This window comes from Lindgomyces ingoldianus, assembly GCF_010093535.1.
Source record: "Lindgomyces ingoldianus strain ATCC 200398 unplaced genomic scaffold BDR25scaffold_10, whole genome shotgun sequence".
Lineage (NCBI taxonomy): Eukaryota > Fungi > Ascomycota > Dothideomycetes > Pleosporales > Lindgomycetaceae > Lindgomyces > Lindgomyces ingoldianus.
In genome coordinates this window covers 343,839-365,732 of record NW_022985171.1, presented here as the reverse complement: position 1 = coordinate 365,732, position 21,894 = coordinate 343,839, and the positions used below count along the sequence as shown (strand labels likewise).

Sequence of the window (21,894 nt, the reverse complement as noted above, 5' to 3'; positions counted from 1 at the left end):
TACATGTTTTATAATAAACTAAGTAAAATAGTAAAAAATAAATTTATACATAGTAATAAACTAACTACTTTTAAAAACTTTATTATATAAGTAATAACCTATAACAACTATTATAAAAAGTGTAAAAAAAAAAAGAAATAAAAAAGAACTCTTTAAAAACTAAAGTTTATTCCTAAAAAAAAAAGCTTTTATAATATAATAAAAAACCTATAAATCTTAGTTATATAAAGTATATATAGAGCCCCTCTTTTAAAAAGAGCTAAGTTTTAGGACATAATAGGCTACTTTTAATAAAAGAATAATAAAAGTAGCTAGAGAATAAGGCCTACTTAAACTATAAAAAAGTAAGACATTTCTGCTAAAACTGCCTAAACTTTTAAAAGAGGGAGAATAAAAATACTACTATAATAATAAAAGCTATTACTACTAAATATAGCCTTATAGATAAGAAAATATTAAAAAGACTAAACAACAAACTTTACTAGTAATATAAAAAAAACTATTCTTTAAACAGCTACCTTAAAGTGTATTAGAAAGTAGCTATTTAAGATTTTAGCAGTTTAAATATAGTGTTATAAAACCTTATAATCTTTAAAAAATATAAAAAAAAAGACTTAAATTTAAAGATATATTATAAACATTTAAAAAAAAAGAAAAATAGTTCCTCTTTAAAACTAGACCTCTAGCACTTTAGTAAAAGAACTTTTTAGACAGTTCTAGAAATGTAAATGCTAAAAGTATAGCTTATAACATAACTACCTAAGCTATTGCATAATTATGCTTTACTAGATAAACATTAGTAATAACTACCTTACATTTAACATTATACAGTAGATAGCTAAGGTTAAATATAACATTATAGATAATAAAAAATAATAGTAGTTTTTTATCTAAATTTAAGACTAAAAACTAGAAAAATTAGGTAAACCTGCTAAGTTTAAAGTTCTAAAACTAGTACTTAGAAAACCTAAGACACTACTTCTAAGTCTTATAGTTAGCAGGAAGGCTTTAATAATAAAGTAGAGCTATAGCTAGTGTGTACTCTATAGAAATAACACTTATAGCACTAACAACTACTAATAAAAAAAACACTTTATATAAATAGTATAAACACATAAATACCCTTAGTAGACTTAAAAGAGTCCTCTTAATACTCTACATAGACCTAATAACTGTCTATACCCCTAGTACTAGTGCATATAACATTACTGTGTTAAGCACTAGAATAATAAACACTAAGTAGGCTAGTAGCCTACATAGAAAAAACACTACAATAAATGCCTATAGTAAGGAATAGCCTTAGCCTACAAAACTACAAACTGTTATACCTATTAGACAGCCCCTCTCTACAAATAAAAGAGATAAGTAAAGTGTAAGAAATAAAACAACTATAAGTTCTACTACTTTTAGTAAAAAGTAGTAAGAAAAGAAGACTACCTAACATTACATTACTTAGTTAAAGACTATAAGTATAAAGCAGCTAACTGCTGCAACTAGGAACACTGTCACAGTCAGCATGCTTAAGCTATAAGTAAGAGGTAGTGTAACTTAACTAGATTAAACTAAGGAGCAGAGGAGCTGCTCTGCAAGTTTAAATACACATGTGTGCCCCCTGCTAAGGCGCTACTTGTAGCACTAGCGTGCTACTTGTTGCGCAAGCAAGGGAGCTGATGCTGTAGAGCATGTGAGGCAGTACACGCTGTCACAAACACTAAATTTATAAAAAAAAAAAGAATAAGTTTAATAACAACTTATAAGACATTAACTTTTACTTTTTTTTAAATAAAAAAGTCTTTTATAACATATTAGCCCTAGTTGCAGTAGAATAAAGGACAGGACATAGTCTAATAACTACCTTTACATATAGAGAACAGCTAGGACTAGCTCTTATAGACAGCAGATGCACTTTTACTGTAATTAATAAAGACTAGGTAGACAAATAAGGCATCCTATTTTATATAAAGAAAAACCTATTTAAAGTAACCTTTACTAACACATCTTTAATTAAGTATAGTAAAAGATAGATTAACTTAAAAATATATAAAAAAAACTTTAACACTTTAAACACTAAAAATTAGAGGTCTATAAACATACTTTTATTAAAAGGTAAGTATAACATAATCTTAGGCTATAACTAGCTTAAAATATATAACCTTGTAATTAACTAGAGAACTATAACAGTAAAGACTTCTAAAGACTATATGCGCATAACCTAGTTAGCATGCTATAATAATTAATGCCTAGTCTATAAATAAGTAAAGTAGGGCAGCAGTTACTACTCTAAGAAAAGAAAACTTTAAAAATTCCTCTACTAAAAGCTAAAAGCTTAGGTAGTAAAAATAATAAAAAAAAAACTTAAAAAAGTTTTTTATAAAAAAATTAAAACTAATAAGAATGTAAATTAGAAAGAGATTTTTAGAATCTAAAAAAAAAAAAGCATCCCTATAAAATATAAGAACTATAAAGACATGTTTAAAACACTAGATAACCTAGAAGAACTACTACTACACTAGCCTTAAAACTATGCTATTAATTTAGTAAAAAACTATAATCTAAAAACCTACAGGCTTTGCTCTTTAATAAGAATGTAAAAAAAAGCTTTATAAAAGTACATTAACTAAATGTTAGCCTAAGGCTATATCTAGAAAAGTTATAGCCTAGTTGCTTTAGCAGTAGCTTTTATAAAAAAGAAAAAAAGAAAAATCTAAGTTTACTAGAACTATAAAACTCTAAATAATAATATAATTTAAGACTAGTTTCCTCTACTAATTATATAAAAAATTATAAACTAACTAAAAGAAACCTAGTACTTTATAAAGTTTAACATACAAGACAAATTTAATAAAATAAAAATAAAAGAAAAAGATAAGTAGCTTATAGCATTTAAGACTCTGTAAGAACTTTATAAACTATTAGTAATGCTATTTAGCTTAACAAATGCCCTAGCAACATTCTAGTAAATTATTAATATAGCTCTTAATCTATATCTTAATGTCTTTACTCTAGTATACCTAGACAATGTCCTTATATATTTAAAAAAAAGCCTAGAAGACTATGTACAGAAGGTGTAGAAGGTCTTAGAGCAGCTAAGAAAGTACAGACTCTACCTGCAGCTCTTTAAATACAAATTTTACATTACTAAAATAAAATATTTAGAATTTATAATTAATAAAGAAGAAATAAAGATTAACCTAGCTAAAGTATAAAAAGTACTTAAATAGCTAAAACCTATAATAGTTAAGAAAGTTAAAGAATTCTTTAAACTATTAAAATATATTAGACAAATAATTAAAAACTATTTAAAAATTACTATACCTTTAATAAACACTACTACTAAGAAAAGGGTAATAGCAAAGTTTATTTAGACCTTATAAATAAATAAAGCATTTATAACACTAAAATAAGCTATAATAGCTAAGCTAGTACTAAGAATGTATAACTTATAGTTAGATACTAAGATCTATACAGATGCGTCCCTAGAAGCTAGTAGAGCTGCGTTTTACTAAAAATAAGAAAATAAAAGATAGCACCTAGTAGCATACTACTCTACTAAGTTTTTAGGACCTAAAGCAGGCTATAGTATACCTAATTAAAAGCTAAAAGCTATACTAAATGTAGTAAAAGTATAAGCTATAAAGCTACACAGAATAGTAAAACTCTTCTACATTATAATAAACTATATAAACTTAGTTATATTTCTAACTATAAAGAAACTGTTACTAATGTACATAAAATAGGTAATAGAGCTTGTATAATTTAACTGTATTATTAAGCATGTTCTAGAAACACAGAACTAGTAAGCTAATACTCTTAGCTAAAGGCTAAATTACTTTAATAGAGAAAAGGAAAAAACTAAGAAGTTTACTTTTTTTAAAAAAAACTAACAAAAGATAGATTTATAATAAGCTTTAACTTATAAAGAAACTTTATATACTTATAGTAAATAAGTAAAGATAAAAAAATTTAATCTAAAAATATTATAAATCTTTAATGTTTAAGCACCTAGAAATAGGCACTCTTTAGAAGAAATTAAAAGCTGCTATACTATAATAAATACTAAAAGTAAAGCAACTATGCACTAAGGTACTTAAAGAATGTAATATCTATAATAAAAATAACTTATAAAAGTATAAAACTTATAGATACTTTTACCTAATTAAAGTACTAAAATTACTATAGATAATAATTATAATAGACTTTATTATAGAACTACCCCTATCTAAGGAGCTAGGAATAGAGAGAATGTGTAACATAATTATAGTAGCTTTTAATAAAACTACTAAATACCTGCACACTTAGCCCTTAAAAAAAAAATAATAGCTAAAAAATTTATCTATAAATTAAAATAAAATATAATATTAGTATATAAATGCCCTAAGATTATTATCTTTAACTAAAATAAACTATTTACTAGCAGATTCTAAAAAGCAGCTATGTAGCACCTTAGTATAACACATAAGCTGTCTATAGCCTACTATCCCTAGATAGACAGCTAGACTAAGAGAGTAAACACTAAAGTAGAAGGTATCTTAGAAAGTATGTCTCCTACACTTAAAATAATTAGGCAGAATAGCTTCTAATAGCATAATTAGCTATTAATAATGTAGAATTAGCTATAATAAAGGAAACACTATATAAAGCTAATTTTAGATATAACTTTTACTTTATGTTATAAAAAACTTAACCTATAGACCTACAGGAATTAATAAACTAGCTATTAAGCTTATAAAGCATACATAAAAAGTTAGTAATAAAGGCTAGATCTAGCTAAGAAATAATAGAAAAGTATATAAATAAATTATAATAAGCAGGACTAAAGATCTACCTAGAAGACTATATATATCTAGACACTAAAAACCTTAAGATACTAAGACCTTCTAAAAAGCTAGTAGAGAAAAGAATAGGGCTATATAAAGTCTTATAAACTTAATAAGATAACTGTAAACTTAAGCTTCCTCTACATATAAAGATACACCTATAGTTCTATATCTCTAGATTAGAAAAAGCACCTAAAGAGATCCTCTTATCTATGTAAGAATAAAAAGATAAAGAAATAAAGTATAAAGTTAAACATATTATTAGTAACTAAAAAAACTAAAAAAAATTTTTAGTAAAATAAAAAAGGTAGCTTACTAGTAAAAACACATAAAAACTAGCTAAGAATTTGTAGAACATGTAGCTATAAGTATAAAAGTACTTTTAAGCTTATCTAAAAGAAACTAGCTAAGTAATAAAGCACTTATATTAAAAGAAACAGCTATATTATTACTAGATAGTAGTAGCCTTTAGAGACAAGTCCTAGCTAATAAAGGCTGTAAAAGGGGGCAACTTTTTACTTTAGCTTTAAGGGCTTCTATCTTGTCTAAGAAGAAGAGATTTCTTTTTAAATACTTTACACACTAAGCCTCTAGCAGATTTAGTAATTTTTAGATATAATTCTGTTTAAAATGCTTTCTAGCTGTTGCCTCTAGAGTTTTTAGGACCTAACATAACATCTTTTTACTAAGCTCTTACTTATAAGCTTTTATAGCAGCAGCCTTCTAAAAAAGCGTCTCTCTTTTCTTCTCTAGCTAATTTTAAGTAGTGTTAGAAATAAAAGCATTACACTTACTATACTTTTTTACACACTTAACATATTTATCTAAAGATAAAGTTAACATACAGAACAACTCTAAGAATTAGTAAGCACTATAGGGCCTTATTTTTATCTAGTAAAAAAGATTAAAATAAAAGGTAATATAAAGATAATAAGATAAATAAGACTAATAAGCTATTTAGTTTAAAAAAGATAAATATTAAAAATGCCTTTTAATAAGTAGGCGCTTACTTTATAAATAAACTTTTACTAACATAGTTGTGTAAGCAGAGCAGCAAGGACGCTGCTAGGGAGAAGGGGTAGTGTGTTATAGTCTACAGTTAGACTAGCGTAACTCTACTAGCAGTGCTCTATAATCTAGCTAGATTAGGGCAGGGCTTGCTTATAGACTAGTTAGAAGACACAGAAGCAGCATAGCTGCCTGCAGTAATAGAGAAATGTGTTGTCTAATAAGAAAAGGTAGGCTATAAGTTAAGAGAGCCTAGGGGAGCTTAGGGAGCTCTTCTTAGCAGGCTCCTATAAACTCCTTCTGCTCCCCTTAGCACCTCCTGCACATGTATATAGTTCTTATATTAAACAACCTTTAAAAGGTGTGTTTAATATTTAGTTTATTCTTTACATAGACTAAGTAGCATTTAGCTTTTTAAAGAGCTGTAATACTATTTATATATCTTACACTATATATACCTTTAACTTTGTCTAATAGAACTGTTTAACCTAGCCTTTCTACTGCTGCATTAAGGGCAAACTATAATCTAGTCACCCTACTCCCCTCTAATAGCCTATTAGCCTGTACGTAGGACTGTACACCCTACCGGTTGGCCCCTACCATCCGCCCTACTTCTCTCCTAGGAACATCATAAGACCTAAGTGCTTCCACGAAGCAAGGATTGTAACACCACTCAACAATCTAAGCTCTGCAGGGGTATAGTCAGCCTATTTAGGAAAGAGGTTACTTAACTAATTGCTACCTAAATTAAAAGATTTTTAGTTCTATAAAAAGCCTGTGTTAAGGCCTATCTTCTAGCGTTATAGTTAATTAATAGTAAGTTAACCTGCTTTTATTTTAGATAACTTCCTTTATGCGCTTTAACTAGCTTAGAATACTCTTCCTATAATTAGCTAGTGTAATCTTTGCCTATTCCTCTTTAAGGATATCTACTATCTGCTTATAAGTAGTAATATATTCTTGTTGCTTTAAGATGCAGAGCTTTATAATCTGCTAAAGGTTCTTAATTAGGTTTAAATTAGGACTTTATAGAGGCTAATTTATCTGTATTATGCCATAGTTGTCTATATACTTTTAGGTAGCCTTTGCAGTATGAATAGGGGCTCTATCCTGCATCTATATGCTAATACCGCGTTTCTCTGTAAGCTGCCTATAGAATAGGATGCTAACGTTGTGCAGAATCTAGCAGTATTTACTAGCATTATTTTACTTACCTTTCTAGTTAATAAACAGCTCTAATTTAAAATTAAGAAAGATTACACTAAATATAGAGACTATAGTCCTTCTAGACTTAAATGTAGGCTTTAGGTACTAACTCTTGTACGCTTTTCTATGCTGCTAACGTACATATAGAGGTCTAGTGTCTAAGCTAACTTTAAATGTTGCTTTATTATAATAGGCTACGTAAGCTATGTTACTGCTTTTGTTATATTAATAAATTTAAGTAAAGCAGAGTTGTTTTTCTTTGTGTACAGCTAAGAGCTAAGGCTTGTAACGCAGATAGAAGGCGTAGTACTTATGTTTTATAAGGTATCTTCTTACAGTACTAGCATAGATGCGGCAGTAGGTCTTAGACAGTGTTGCAATAGTCTAGAGCGTGGCAAAAGGATTATTTGCTGCCTAGTAAATTAAATGCCTCTTAGCGCGTTTGTTAAGCTTTAGAGGCTAGCCTGTACGCAGGGCTTTTATATAGATAGGCTAGGGCTGCTTGCGCAGCTAGCGGATGTTATATGTAACCTGTAACGATCCTCATGAATCGTTCCATCTCGAGTCGCCCGGAACCTCCGGAAGGCCCTCGTATCGGCCCCGACCTCGACCTGGCCCCGACCCCTGCTGTTACCCCTATTCCCTCATGTATTTAGTCGCACCTCGCCCCCGTAGCTAGCTCGGTAGTTTTCTGATATCCTTTCGTACAAGGCCTATAGGTGTCAATGGCATTCCCAGGCTCAGAGTCCCCACGCACTCCCATATGCCTCTGAGTGGACTCCCACCGCATTCGGACCCATTGTCTTGCCTGCGCCGTTACATAACCGTTAACTTAGGAATGCTAAGATGACTTAAAATTTTGCCAGCGCTCACGCTGTAGAGGTGGAATTGCTATATTGTATTAACAGTAGACTTCGATAGCTCTTTGCGCGAGGTTTTATTTGCTTTTGTAACTATTAAAAAAGGTGGTAATTTAATTAAGTTACAATTAATTAAAATTAAAGCATTGTGGGGTGGCCTAGGCCTCTCGCTAAAGTGGCCAATCACTTTTGGTAGGCGACTGTACAAACCAAGTGAGATGAGTGCCCCAACAATGAGTTTCATATTTATTATAATAAGATCTGGGAAGACATCATCAACTCGACACCGCTATCAAAACAAGCATGGGTTGTTCAGGAACTACTTCTGCCATCCAGGATACTCTATTTGACTGGCCAACAACTCCTCTGGGAATGCTTCGAACTCACTGCCTGGGAAACCTAAACTGGTGGTCTCCCACAGAGGAACCAAGATAATTGGATGCCAAGAGAAATTATCTGGCAAGCTTTTAAATGTGCTAAGGATGGTATTCAGGGGATTGGAGACGTTACGGAACCACTAGCACAAAACAATTTTCGAAAGTTGTGGACGGCTGTTGCCAGCATGTTCACGAAGCGAGATCTGACGGTGACTTCTGACAGATTAATAGCTCTCGCCGGTGTAGCAAAAATAATAAGTCAGGCGCTCAACGACGAATATTGTGCAGGGCTTTGGCAGAGCAACCTGGCAGTGGAGTTGTTCTGGTTTCCTCCAGATCGCAGAGGGCTGAAACCAAGGCCTAGTGGCTATCGCGCACCTTCGTGGTCATGGGCAAGCTTAGATGACCATTGCAGACTAGGATTCTTTGCTAACGACAAGACAACTGACAGCTTAATTAGAATTATCAAGTGTCGCGTAGAGACGGCTACGAATGACCCCTTTGGTTTTGTTAACGCTGGTACGCTACTATAGCTTTTAGTATAAACCTAGGTAGCTTACTTTCACCTCTATCAGTGCTTATGTTCCTACCTGTTAAATAATAGGTGTGTAATATACTAAAGATAGGCTAAACTGCTTTTATCTAACGTAGTTTATTTAGACTTTAAATAGTTAGAATCTAGGTAAGGTGTATACGTAGCGAGACACCTGGCGTAGCGAGATAAATAAGGGGTACTTTAACTTTCAGTAGCTGGAAAACCATACGCATAACAAACATTGCTATAAGTCTGTAGAAATAATCTGCTGTAGCTAATCCTAAATGTTTATTATTAACTCTTCTCTAAAAATTACATTTGTATTATTGTCTCTGCACCTAGTTTGTAAAGCGTCTTCTTTTGTAACATGACAGACTTTCTATCCTCTAGCACTAACACTACGTCTTTTTTGCTCTAGATTTTTGTAAAACAGCCCTGTGCTAGCCTTAAAACTTTACTCTAATGCCTATAAGTTATCTTTAGCCTTGTGCGCGCTATTGCAGGTAAATTTATACAGGGTCCCTATGCTAATTAGTACCTCCTGTGGAAGCGAGTACTGATCCTGGCTAGTGCAGAATGACCCTGCACGTCTCACCTCATTATTAGTGCGTAATGTATCTGTGGCGGCTGTCAGGCCCGTGGCTGTGCAGCGCCGCTGCCAAGTGCTGCGGGACATCTAAAATCCGACTTTGGATTGGGAGCAGGGCCAGGGCTCCCATGGCCCGAGCGCTTGTGCAAGGTCCACGAACGCCTCCGGCATCGAAACCGCGAAACCGCAATCAGCTTCCGACACAGCCGTTGTACAACATCAATATGTGATCCAACGGCCGACTGCGCCTACTTCGATAGCTTCCGCAACACCCATCACGATGCCCTCAAGCCCTGCAGACTCAACGTTGACCCCGCTCCAGCCCTCTCACATCCTTGTGCTTTCCGAGCACAACATGTCCGAGATACATACTGAGCGGCAGGCAGATGCCTAGGATAGGGTGGGCGTCGGACATAGCGGGTATGGCAGAGATTGGCATGATAAGCTAGAGAATACCAAGATCGAAGCCTCCGCTCCGGCAAGCGGATTGAGTGCCACTGGCAGAAAGCCACAGTTGCAAGCATATACAAAGGTGGACAGGCGTTGCATATCTTGGTGATACAGCTGTCGCACGGTATACAACATACGGCTCCTTGTATGGAGCACTGCAATCATTAATGCCGTACAGAGGTGCTCATGTTTGACCTGTACGGCCTGCGAGGAGCTTGGGTTGTAGAAAGCTCACAAGGGCTGGGCAAGATAGAGCAGAGATGCAGGATAAAGAAGTGAGAAACTCACCGCCAGGTTCCGGGCCGTTTTCATCCGAAATCGTATATGATGGTGGCTGTGCTTGGCAAGACGCCACACCATCTTCTCCTATCCACATCAACAAATTGTCGCCTTCGGCGCAAGGTGAGTGCCGGTGCGGGTCAGTCACCCTCCCTGCTACGAAGAGGCCTGGCACCATACTGGAAAATCCTGGGAATTCGAGAACGGAAGCTCACTCCGCGTTATCCTTCGAAAAGAGGATTGGCTCAAAGTCGGCCAATTTTTGAACGTACCAGAGAATCTGACTTTCGAATCAGCTATGAAGATCCGCGCAGCTGTGGTTTTAGCCCCCAAGAGAGTGGGCGCGGGCATCTACAACATCTGGGACTCACGAACCCTTGCCCGAGATAGAGACAAATATTCTAGAAGGTAAGCGGTAATCGGTCTTAACTTCAGGTGTTTGAAGAAAATCATTCTGATCGAGCAAGTAGATACATGAATATTCAGAAATCCCACCAGGCAGCAACTGCTGCGAACGTTATCATGAAGGAGAGGAACACAATTGCGGAGTCATGGCCCTTACAACTATAGCTTCATCCAGGATAGGACGGTGCCCGGGAATAATTTGACCTCCTTCTAGCGTCGATCCTATCTGGCGTTGGGCGGTATGTGGAATGGACGAGAATGTAAAGGTGTGGAACATTCTGAGCCTTGGATAAACTCTTCGTTTTCACGTACAAGTGACACTGGCTAGGAGCTTCTAAACAGAAGCCGAAGTCACGACTAGATTTCGATCTCTAAATTTCTTGTAACCATAGTTATTGGCGGGCTTACTATCCTGGAAGGAATTACCTATGCGACGAAACCTTTGCGTCTGCGGCTCGTTGCTCTTCCTCTTCTCGCTAATACCCAATAGTGTGTGAGTAGATACCAGTGGATTCAGTCTGCTGCCCTTCTCCAAAAGTCACTGTCATTGTCTATATCATACTCCTCATCATCGTAATCACCATCATCATAGCGATAATCGTAATCTTCGGTGTCACCGAAAGATATGTCGGAGCCAAACTCTTCTACATACTCTATTGCGTTGATTGTCCATCCGTGACTCTTCATTTCTCTCCTTATATGATCATTTGGACTGTCCTCGTACACCTCGACAATGATCTCTTGCACGGATGAAATGGCTCTGAAGAGAGTATCGACGAGCTTTAACGCCTCACCAACGATCTTGGGGTGGTCGAGTGCGTCGAGCCTAAGCTCCATGGCATTTGTGCTATAGAGGGACGTCGTAAGCGTGGTCAACTTGGCACATTCGGTCCGGATCTTCGCGAGGATACGAACGCTATTGTCCTCGAGAGTGACATTACCGGGGTCCAGATAGAGGAAATTCGGAAAGTCGATACATATATGTCGGATATAGTCTGCGTTATTGCGGCCGATTTGCTCGAGGAACGAGGCCACGTTCTCAGGCGTGTGCATGGTAAAATTGAAGCGATTCTGGGTATAGAACAGCGAGCTAGCTTCGCGGTGGACAATCTTGTTTGCGCGAAAAAGCCCAGGCGTGAGCTTCTGTCGATTGTAACCAACCCAAGGGTCAATAGGTTCCTGGTGCAACAAGAGCAGCTCATATATCTTGTTGCGAAGCTCGCTGGGGAAGCTGCAGAAGTTGGGCGACATATCTTCGGAGATCGTGAGGTTGTTGATGCTTCGTTAGCTGTGAGAGTCAGTCAATGTCTTTTCCTAAGGTTGTGGCTTGCGGACACTGCTCTCAGAGGACGGAAGATATAATATCTCTTGTAAAAAGCCGACAGCAGTATAATCCTCACCCTTTTATAACTTTAATGCTATGTGGTCGCTTAAGGGGTTTGGGGGTGTCTCTTCACGAGACTGAGGCATGCAATGCAGTTGAATCTGGGTCGCTAGGCAAAGCCAGCGGGTTTAGTCGTGTGATTATCTTTCTCTCACCGATCAGGAAGCACAGATTTGTCATTGCATCCACACATACTGCGTCCGGCCTTTGCTTAACGGTATGCATGCAGCGTCCCAATGGTGTGATTTAGGCACATGTGGTGACTTATAGTTGGTGGGCGTTTTCCCACCACCATTCGCGTCCTTCCAGGTAATATGTACTCTCCACTTATGTCCAACAATGGTCCCACCTATAAAAGGCAGAATCTCCCCAGAACCTGATACCGCTGATCGCTGCTGCTTGAGCAACTGCAGTCCGGCAGCTGACCATAGCCCCAATTGTAGGTCTGCCTCGTTCGAGTCGCCTCCCCACTCTTTCAATGCAGTGGCACCGTCTGGGTGTAAGCATCCGTTATTTTTGACAGACCTAAATCGTTCCAACGGGAGCGCACCTTGTCGATAAGGGAGCCGACTTCTGGATGATTTTTGGAAAAGGCAACGGCCAAGCGCTAAGGCCATGGGAGCCCTGGCCCTGCTCCCAATCCAAAGTCGGATTTTCGATGTCCCGCAGCACTTGGCAGCGGCGCTGCACAGCCACGGGCCTGACAGCCGCCACGGATACATTACGCACTAACGATAAGGTGAGACATGCCCCTAGGGTCATTCTGCACTAGCCAGGATCAGTACTCGCTTCCGCGGGAGGTACTAATTAGCATAGCAACCCTACATAAATTAACTTATAATAGTATGCACAAGGCTAAAGATAACTTGTAGGTATTAGTGTAAAGTTTTAAGGCTAGCACAGAACTGTTTAACAAAAATCTAGAGCAAAAAAGACGTAGTGTTAGTGTTATAGAATAGGAAGTCTTAATTACATTATAAAAAAAAGGCGCTTCACAAACTAGGCGCAGAGACAATAATGCAAATAAAATTTTTAGAGAAGAGTTAATAATAGACATTTAGGATTAGCTACAGCAGATTATTTCTACAGACTTATAGTAATATTTGTTTTGCGTATGGTTTTCTAGCTGCTGAAAGTTAAAGTACCCCTTATTTGTCTCGCCACGCCAGGTGTCTCGCTACACAGGGATGCACCTTAAAAGACTTAGAAGAATCGCTGCCCTCTAAGGCAGAGATTCGCTACTGCTTATAACGTACCTAACAGGTTGGCTGGCCACACAGGTTAGCCGGCTACTTTTGCTAAGCCCCCACTAAAACCACCCTATTCTGGCGCAAAACAGCTTACTTTAGCTCTATATAAAGTAATACAACACAAGATATTATTTAGAGTCTACTTCTACTACTTTTATATATATATATAAGTTATGCCTAGTCTAATTACACTGCCTATATTACTTTTAACTTAGCTTACTTTCTTTAGCGCGCACTTATGTCTTTAGCTTCTTTTTATTACTACACGCTCTAAACTCTTTTAGAGTAGTTAGATAAGCTTTATTTTTAACTATTAAAGTTTTTTTTACTTAAATTTACTTTTTTTTATATAATCTATATTATATAGCAGCCTTATTTACTACTTAAAGCTTTATAATCTTCTTTTACACTAATACTAGCTTATGTGTAATAATTACTGCCTCTTTTAAAACTTTTTTAAAGGCCTTTACTATAAACATTAGTAAGCTATTTATATGCCTTTAAATTTTTACTTTTATAAGCATTAATTATAACTTAAATTTAAAAGTATTACTTAAGGTTTATAACTACTAGAGCTTATTATTAATAAGTAGTAGTAGTAATAAAGTACATAACTAGATATTAAGGGCTATTTTAACTTATTCTAGGTTAAATAGAACTAAACTAGCGCTTTAAAACCCTTTTTAAATATTACTAAAAGTAATTACTGCATTATAAGTGTGTATAAAGCATAGTAGAAACTTAAGTTTTATAATATAAGTAATTTAGTTATATATAAGATCTTTAGCTTAGCACTTATATACTTTTTTTAAAGGGGTAAAACAACCTATATTAAGAGGCTATAAAAGGTGTAATAAGTGTAAAAGCATGTAAATAGTAATAATTTTATTTTTTTAATAGTACTACTAAAAATTAAGTAAGTTATAACGTACCTAACAGGTTAGCTAGCCACACAGGTTAGCTAGCCACTTTTGCTAAGCCCCTACCACACTCTACCTATCTACATAATGCCTTAACAACAACACTAGATTAAATCTTTTAAAAAACATTAGATACAGCTTACTTTTTAAGCTTTTAAATAAGACTTAAAACTTTTTTTATAACACACTATAGCTATTTATAATGTTTCTTACACAACACTAAGTAATTAACGCGCTAGACAGCCTTTAGAAGCAGAATGCTAGCCTAAATTAAAAAATTTAACTAAGCTTAAAAAAAAAGTAGTTATTAAGTACATACTTAAGCTTATTACACATAGATTTCTTTTTAAGCTTGTAGCTATAGCTAATATAGCTAATTCTTTACACGTAGAGTGTAATCTAGGCTAGGTTAGCTTAAACTAGCTAAGTATGTAGGTTAAGCACTACTCTAAGTTTATAATAAAGTTTAATTATAAGTATAATTATAAAAAAGCACTTTATAAGAATCTAAAAGTTATCTAGAGCTAGTTTTGCCTAGTAGCTAACATAAAAGCTAAGTATAGTATCTAAAATAAAGACATATATAACTTTAACAAGTTAGGCTTTATAATAGGCTAGATATTAACTAAAGCAGTTATTATAGCTTTAAAGAGATAAAAATAGCTAAAAGTAATATAGTAAAGTAATAAAAAGTAGATAATAGTTATCTAAAGCATTAATATAATAAAGTAGGCTATTTTACTTTTTATTATTTTTAAGAGCTGCTATTACTTTTTTACTTAGTATAAAAAGAAGAATCTACTTTAGAACTAGGTTATTATAGTCTTTAAAAACAGCTAGATAATAAATAAGCTTAAGCTGTAGTAGTTAAAGCACTTTAATAAGCATATAAAAAAAAAGAGTTATAAGTGCTTATTAGCTTTTTATTATTAACAGCTATAAAAGCTATAACTTACTTAATTTCTAGTAGTACTATAAAAAGAATAAGATTATTACTATTTACATGCTTTTACACTTATTATACTTTTTATAGCCTTTTAGTGTAGGTTGTTTTGCTTTTTTAAAGAAAGTGTATAAGTGCTAAGCTAAAAATCTTATGTGTAACTAAATTACTTATATTATAAAACTTAAGTTTCTACTATGCTTTATACACACTTATAATGTAGTAATTACTTTTAGTAATATCTAAAAAGAGTTTTAAAGCACTAGTTTAGTCTTATTTAACTTAAAATAAGTTAAAATAGCTTTTAATATTTAGTTATATACTTTATTACTACTACTACCTATTAACAACAAGCTCTAGTAGTTATAAACCTTAAGTAATACTCTTAAATTTAGGTTATAATTAATGCTTATAAAGGTAAAAATTTAAAGGTATATAAATAGCTTACTAATGTCTATAGTAAAGGCCTTTAAGAAAGTCTTAAAAGGGGCATTAATTATTACATATAAGCTAGTGTTAGCATAAAAGAAGATTACAAAGCTTTAAGTAGCAAATAAGGCTGCTACACAACATAGATTGCATAAAAGAAAGCAGATTTAGGCAAAAAAGACTTTAATAGTTAAGAATAAGGCTTGTCTAACTGCTCTAAAAGAGTTTAAAGCGCGTAGTAATAAGAAAAAGCTAAAGACATAAGTGCGCGCTAAAGAAGGTAAGCTAAGTTAAAGGTAATATAGGCAGTGTAATTAGACTAGGCATAACTTGCGTATGTGTAAGAAAGTAGCAGAAGTAGACTTTAAATAATATCTTATGTTGTATTGCTCTATACAAGGCTAAAGTGGGCAGTTTTGCGCTAGAATAGGGTGGTTTTAGTAGGGGCTTGGCAAAAGTGGCTAGCTAACCTGTGTGGCTAGCTAACCTGTTAGGTACGTTAGCTTTTATAGCTATTAATAATAAAAAGCTAATAAGCGCTTATAACTTTTCTTTTTATATACTTATTAAAGTGCTTTAACTACTACAGCTTAAGCTTATTTATTATCTAGCTATTTTTAAAAACTATAATAACTTAGTTTTAAAGCAGATTTTTTTTTATACTAGGCAAAAAAGTAATAGCAGCTTTTAAAAATAATAAAAAGTAAAATAGCTTACTTTATTATGTTAATGCCTTAGATAACTATTATCTACTTTTTATTACTTTACTATATTACCTTTAGCTGTCTTTATCTTTTTAAAGCTATAATAACTACTTTAGTTAATATTTAGCTTATTATAAAGCTTAACTTATTAAAGTTATATATATCTTTATCTTAAATACTATACTTAGCTTTTATGTTAGCTACTAAGTAAAACTAGCTTTAGATAACTTTTAAATTTTTATAAAGCATTTTTTTATAATTATGCTTATAATTAAACTTTATTATAAACTTAAAGTAGTGCTTAACTTATATACTAGGCTAGTTTAAGCTAACCTAGCCTAGATTACACTTTACGTGTAAGGAATTAGCTATATTAGCTATAGCTATAAGTCTAAGAGAAAATCTGCGTATAATAAGCTTAAGTATATACTTAATAACTACCTTTTTTTTAAGCTTAGTTAGATTTTTTAATTTAGGCTAATATTTTACTTATAAAGGCTATCTAGCGTGTTAATTACTTAGTGTTATATAAAAAATGTTATAAATAGCTGTAGCATGTTATAAAAAAGGTTTTAAGTCTTATTTAAAAGCCTAAAAAGTAAGCTGTATTTAATGTTTTTTAGAAAATTTAATCTAGTGTTGTTATTAAGGCATTATGTAGATAGGTAGAGTGTGGTAAAGGCTTAGCAAAAGTGGCTGGCTAACCTGTGTGGCCGGCCAACCTGTTAGGTACGTTATACATGCTACTTCTTTGTTCTATCTCTTGCTGCATCCGGCTCATCGTTCTTTGTCTATTCTAGTCTGATATAGCTGTAAACGGCTAAGGACAAGCCTGATCGTAACACTACCTTAGCTTTTATGAAACAAATTATAGCTACTTTAGCTTAGTAGTAACTTGTTTTACTAAATAATTTACTTAATAATCTTTGTTAACTTTTTCTATTACTCTATACTGTTATTTATGCTTATTTATCTATAATTTTTACAATAAGCTTCTATAGATAGAAAAGAGACAATATATCTCTAGCAGATATAATTATACTTAGAGGCTCTTGAAAAGAATTAGAAGCTACTAAGAATAAAAACTACAATCCGTAATTCACTTTTAACACTGTACTATAACTATAGCCTGTACGTAACTTTTTTCCTAGCTCTGGTAAGTGAGTAGTCTCTATATAATCTTTACCGCAGTACGTTACATTGAACACGCTGTATTCATTGTCTCATTACTCCCCGCTTTCGTCCCACTGTCACTCCACACATCGTCTTGAAACTCCACACCTCTAACAAAAACCTCTGACAAAGCTTCCAACCCAGCAACGAAAACACACAAAGCAGAAGCAATAATAAACATGCTGATACTCTCTCCAATCTCCAGCCAGCTCCCCTCGTCTCTTACTTCCCAGAAGAAGCGAAGAGTCATGTAGTCACTAATGCCCATGACAACCGCGAACAGACTTCCGCCTCGAAGTTTCAGTCTCTTGGTCAGAAATCCAAGGTTGGCAGAAACTAGAGCGAAAGGAGCCAGGATCTTGAAGATGAGAAGAGCCGCTTGACTAAAGGGATCGAAGATGGGCAGTAACCGGTAGACAGCGTCTAGCGAGAAAGAGGAGATCGAGGCGATGTTTCCGGTGCTAAAGAAAGCCGAATGAAGCAGGAAGAGGAAGAACAGACAGATTCTCGCGTCTGAAAGGGTAAGACTTCTGTAGTCCCCCTCTACGGCAGCCTTTTCTCTCTGCTTCGAAGCCTCGGCGGCTGTTGCAAGCGGTGTCGTAATCTGCTCTTTCAAAGACTTTTTGGTGCTGAAGGCATAACCATTAGCTATGGCGTTCCTGACATTGCCCAATGGACGAGAATTGTCGCTAGAAATGATGTTGGGGATACTGCCGCTATTAAAGCGTTGATGAATTCTGTGTTCGAGTCGGACCCAGCTGATGAGAGTGATGGCAATGGCGAAGTAGAAGAGTCCTTCGTAGGAGATTGTGAGGATAATGAAGAGCGGCCCTAAGGCGAGGAAAATGATCGCATGGCGGTGGAGGTAGTGTTTTCGTGGACGCAAGGCATGGGCAAATGGCAAGACAAGGGAGGCGACTGTTCAAATAGTTGTTAGCGTGGGAGAAGACTCCAAACGCACGTGTAGGCAGGCTAAACGTGATCAAAATCCTCTGCAATTGACATGAAATGTCGAACCAGAGACATTGGAATCCATAAAGTTCTCGTCGATCGAAGTAGCGTGCTTGTGGCGCTCGGTCCTGTTTTCCTGATTGCTGTTATAGCGCGAGGTCATTAATTTGCGGAGTTCCAATGCCCTGGTCGTATAGCCAACGGCGGCATATAGATGTCCTTGGTCCATGTCTAGGTGACTGTCCTCTTGGTCCAAGTTGATGTCTTCTGAGCTCTTGTACCCTTCTCACACATTGACTCTGCCGTGCCATCAAGCTGAGCAGCGGCGATCTCGTCATGGAGGTGGACGATAAGTTTGTGACGGGGCGAGGCGTATGTACAATCGTACCAATATGCTTCGTCTCGTGCTGCCAGCCACCGACTTGAAGACCAGTTTAAACGGCACTCGGAAGCATATCTCGAAAACTGATGCCACAAAAATTGCTAGCGGGAGACAGAAGATCAAGAATGCGCCCAGCCAAATCCTCGTACAAAGACTTTGTGGCCAAAACGATCGCCAGGAGTACTCCATGGCGATCAAGACATCTTCCAAGCTTTGCGCGTTGCTGGCAAATATGCCCATAGCTAGCAGTTGATGTCGATTCTCGTATACAATATTGGATAGGAATGTAGATGGACGTCGCGAGTCGCATGAGTCGTCCATTTTGCGTGTCCAAACTGCAAGGAAAAGAGAAAGAAAAAAAAGTACTTACCCAACGTAGCCCATCCAACAATCTGTGTTCCAAGTGGAAGTCCCTGCTTAGCCTGTAAAGAAGCCACACTCGACCTCGTGACAAGCATTGCAAGAGCAACCAGTCCGACCTGCAAGCTAAGAATCGCTCTCGACACACCATCGGCATCTGCTGCGCTCAGTCCATCTTTTGAGGGCTCGGTGGGTACCAATAGACTCTTTTCGAACGCAATATAAAAAACGCCGACTAGAAGGATGAGGATACCACCTACAAAACTGAGATAGAGTCAGCTGTAAGATACTTTGTTGTATGGGCTCTACGTACATGAGGGTTGTGTCCTCCAATTTGTTAGCTGGGAGAAGAGTGAAGACGCTCATAGCAGTGCAGGAAAGCGCCCATGTAGTGCAGAGGAGGAAGTTTGTCTTGATGAAGTCTGTGCCGTAGAGCAGTGGCCAAGCGGTAGCGGCTAGGTAGATTATTGTGTAGATCTGTCGATTGTAGTAGCTTTGAACCTGTGAAACTCGTAAGCAAGTGTTGATTGTGGAATCCGGCTACACTCACCATGACTTCCAGCAAGGCCAGATATGCAGCGATGTTCAACGCAAATTTAGCTGTATCACTCTTTGAAAACTGCGAAAACAGTTTGTTCTTGCCTTCGACCAACGACCTCGACCTCGCGAAAACCTCTTCCCAAAACACGACCGGAAAGAAGGCGTACGCGTAGTACGTGATTGGTGAGGTCTGGAAAATGAGCAGACTGTAAAGCCCGACTAGGATCGAAGCAAAAGTTATGATGAGTTCGGGTGTCCTCTGCACATCGACCTTGCCATCGAGCATGTAGACATCTATGGCTGTCGTGAAAGCGAATGCGATCCAGCCAAGATAACCTACCGTGACCAATGTTCGCAGAAATAGCCACGCATATGTCTGCAAATACCTAAGACCCTGCAAACCAATCTTAATCAGCTCGTCAGATTGTTTCATTGCGGTCTTGTAATCTTGTTCCCGGATGAGTTGTTCAATGGATGCTAGACGATTCTCGACGCTGTTTGCAGCATCGGCAAAGCCAGAGTAAGGCTTGTAATGCAGGACTTCGGCCATCTTCTCGCGCTCCTTAACATGATACATCTCCAGAATCTCTTTCGCATTAACAAGCAGAGCCTTTGCTTTTTGCTCATCAGTGACGTCCAGGAACGATAGCGGGAGCTCTCCAACCGAGTTGACCGGAAATTCAAGGCCAGCAAGGTACGCCATAAGAGCCGCGACATCCGCTTGAGCAACATCATGGCGGTGAACATGATCCAACTGCCAGTCACTAGAGAAGCCATCTTCATGACCCGGTGCCTTACCACTCTTCACCGTCCTCGGCTCCGCAACTCCAGATCCCCAAGCAATCAGCGGCGTCCTCGTATTATCCGGGTGTCCATCTCCATGACTCCCCCAATCACTCATCCCATGATCCGCTGTAAAGATAAAAGCCGTCTTACCATCCCCATAAAACTTACTGATAATCTCCGTAATCTCCTGCACACCCTCATCTACAATCTGGATATTCCTCAAATATTCTTGCGAATACGGCCGATGCGCATGTCCTGTGGTATCCAGGCCCAGCAAATGCAAGAAAAACACAATCTTATCCTGCCTCAGCCTCGTATTCAACTCTTCGTCCGTGTCAGCGTCCTTGAACAGCTTCTTAACTCGATCAAAAACCCAGTAATCCAGCTCCGTAGCATCTTTACTATAATCCTCAAATTCAGCTTCGTACATCTGATCTTCGACTCGCCCTGGCACAGCACCGGTCGAGAACATGGGCAAGATATCCGGACTACCCCAGCTCCAGGTATGTCGGCTTCTGTTGAATACGCTGTCGAAGTTGACGGGGTTGAGTTTCCATCCTGTGGTCACTGCTGCCACGTCTTCATACAACCCTGCGATGAGGGCGACATGTCCAGGTCGAGATTCAGTGGGGACGCGGGTGTGGGAGACGCCGAAGGTGCCGTGTTCGAGGACTCGGGAGCGGAGGAAAGGCGCCATGGGGACGACATCCTGAGTTAAAGAATCGTTTGCGGACCTTGAAGGATCAGGAAAGAATTGGAACGCTTTGTCCGCTCGGAGCCCGTCGCCTGCATAACTCAGGTCAGTATGCAATAGTCATGTGATGAGGAAAGAGTGATGAACATACCAACATACAAAACCAATCGCTTGGCGGGAGGTTGAGGGGTATCGACTTTGTATGCGCGCATTCCGTGCACAATCGGCGACACGAAGTAGATGTCAAAGATGGAGTAAATGTAAATCACGTGGAACACCATCGCGATTCCGAGGAACCCGGCCCGCCCAAGTCGCGCCATGGTGAGAGAAGATAGCGCTTTGGCTTGTGAAAGATAGGATGCCTAAAAGTGCTAGTGTAGCGGAGCATACAGCTCTGGCCACCTAATGGCGTACCTCGGCCGACCTTTCTTGGCAATACCAAGCCTTGATGACTCATACCTCGCACAATCCATTTTGAGATTCAAAGTGGTTCTAACGTTACAATAACAAGCAATGTATTAGCAATGTCTTAGAAGAAATCTTTAAGTACACACAGCTATATTATTAATTTCGATAACGTGTTTCACAAGCGAGCGGACTACCTAAGTAAGCGGGCTAGCAAACTCTAGTAAAACGCTGTCAGATTGAAGCACTGTTTCTGGGCTTCCTGAGATGAATGATGGGTTTAGATATGATGTATGGGATGATTGATTGATTGTATTGATTGTGTTTTATTTATCAATCCTTTTTCTGCTCTACTTGTGTTGCTCGGCTTTTTGTTCTGCCGATCTGAGTCCCTCGCGCACTAGCCCTATGCGCGACCAGCTTGCAACATGCTGCAATTTGCTGCAA

General features: G+C 36.9%; 3 protein-coding genes across 3 annotated transcripts; 1 reads left to right on the top strand and 2 right to left on the bottom strand.

Annotated features, from left to right (window-relative positions):
- Nucleotides 1-10,102: 10,102 nt before the first annotated feature.
- BDR25DRAFT_341587 (uncharacterized protein) lies at nt 10,103-10,996 on the top strand (the record flags this gene model as incomplete). The annotated part of the gene is made up of 3 exons (XM_033693617.1): nt 10,103-10,244; nt 10,286-10,529; nt 10,592-10,996. The coding sequence occupies 3 exons, from the start codon at nt 10,103-10,105 to the stop codon at nt 10,689-10,691; spliced, it is 486 nt and encodes a 161-aa protein (XP_033549537.1). The 3' UTR covers nt 10,692-10,996.
- BDR25DRAFT_283222 (uncharacterized protein) lies at nt 10,818-11,993 on the bottom strand. Its single transcript, XM_033688030.1, has 2 exons — nt 11,862-11,993; nt 10,818-11,814 (listed from the first exon to the last, which is right to left on the bottom strand). The coding sequence occupies exon 2, from the start codon at nt 11,775-11,777 to the stop codon at nt 11,040-11,042; it is 738 nt and encodes a 245-aa protein (XP_033549536.1). The 5' UTR covers nt 11,778-11,814; nt 11,862-11,993; the 3' UTR covers nt 10,818-11,039.
- A 5,260-nt stretch (nt 11,994-17,253) lies between these two features.
- Nucleotides 17,254-21,379, bottom strand: BDR25DRAFT_302412 (putative phosphatidylinositolglycan class N). Its single transcript, XM_033689787.1, has 5 exons — nt 21,194-21,379; nt 19,573-21,134; nt 19,336-19,523; nt 19,033-19,286; nt 17,254-18,247 (listed from the first exon to the last, which is right to left on the bottom strand). Exons 1-5 carry the CDS (start codon nt 21,360-21,362, stop codon nt 17,352-17,354), a joined length of 3,069 nt encoding a protein of 1,022 aa, XP_033549535.1. The 5' UTR covers nt 21,363-21,379; the 3' UTR covers nt 17,254-17,351.
- Between the last annotated feature and the right edge of the window lie 515 nt (nt 21,380-21,894).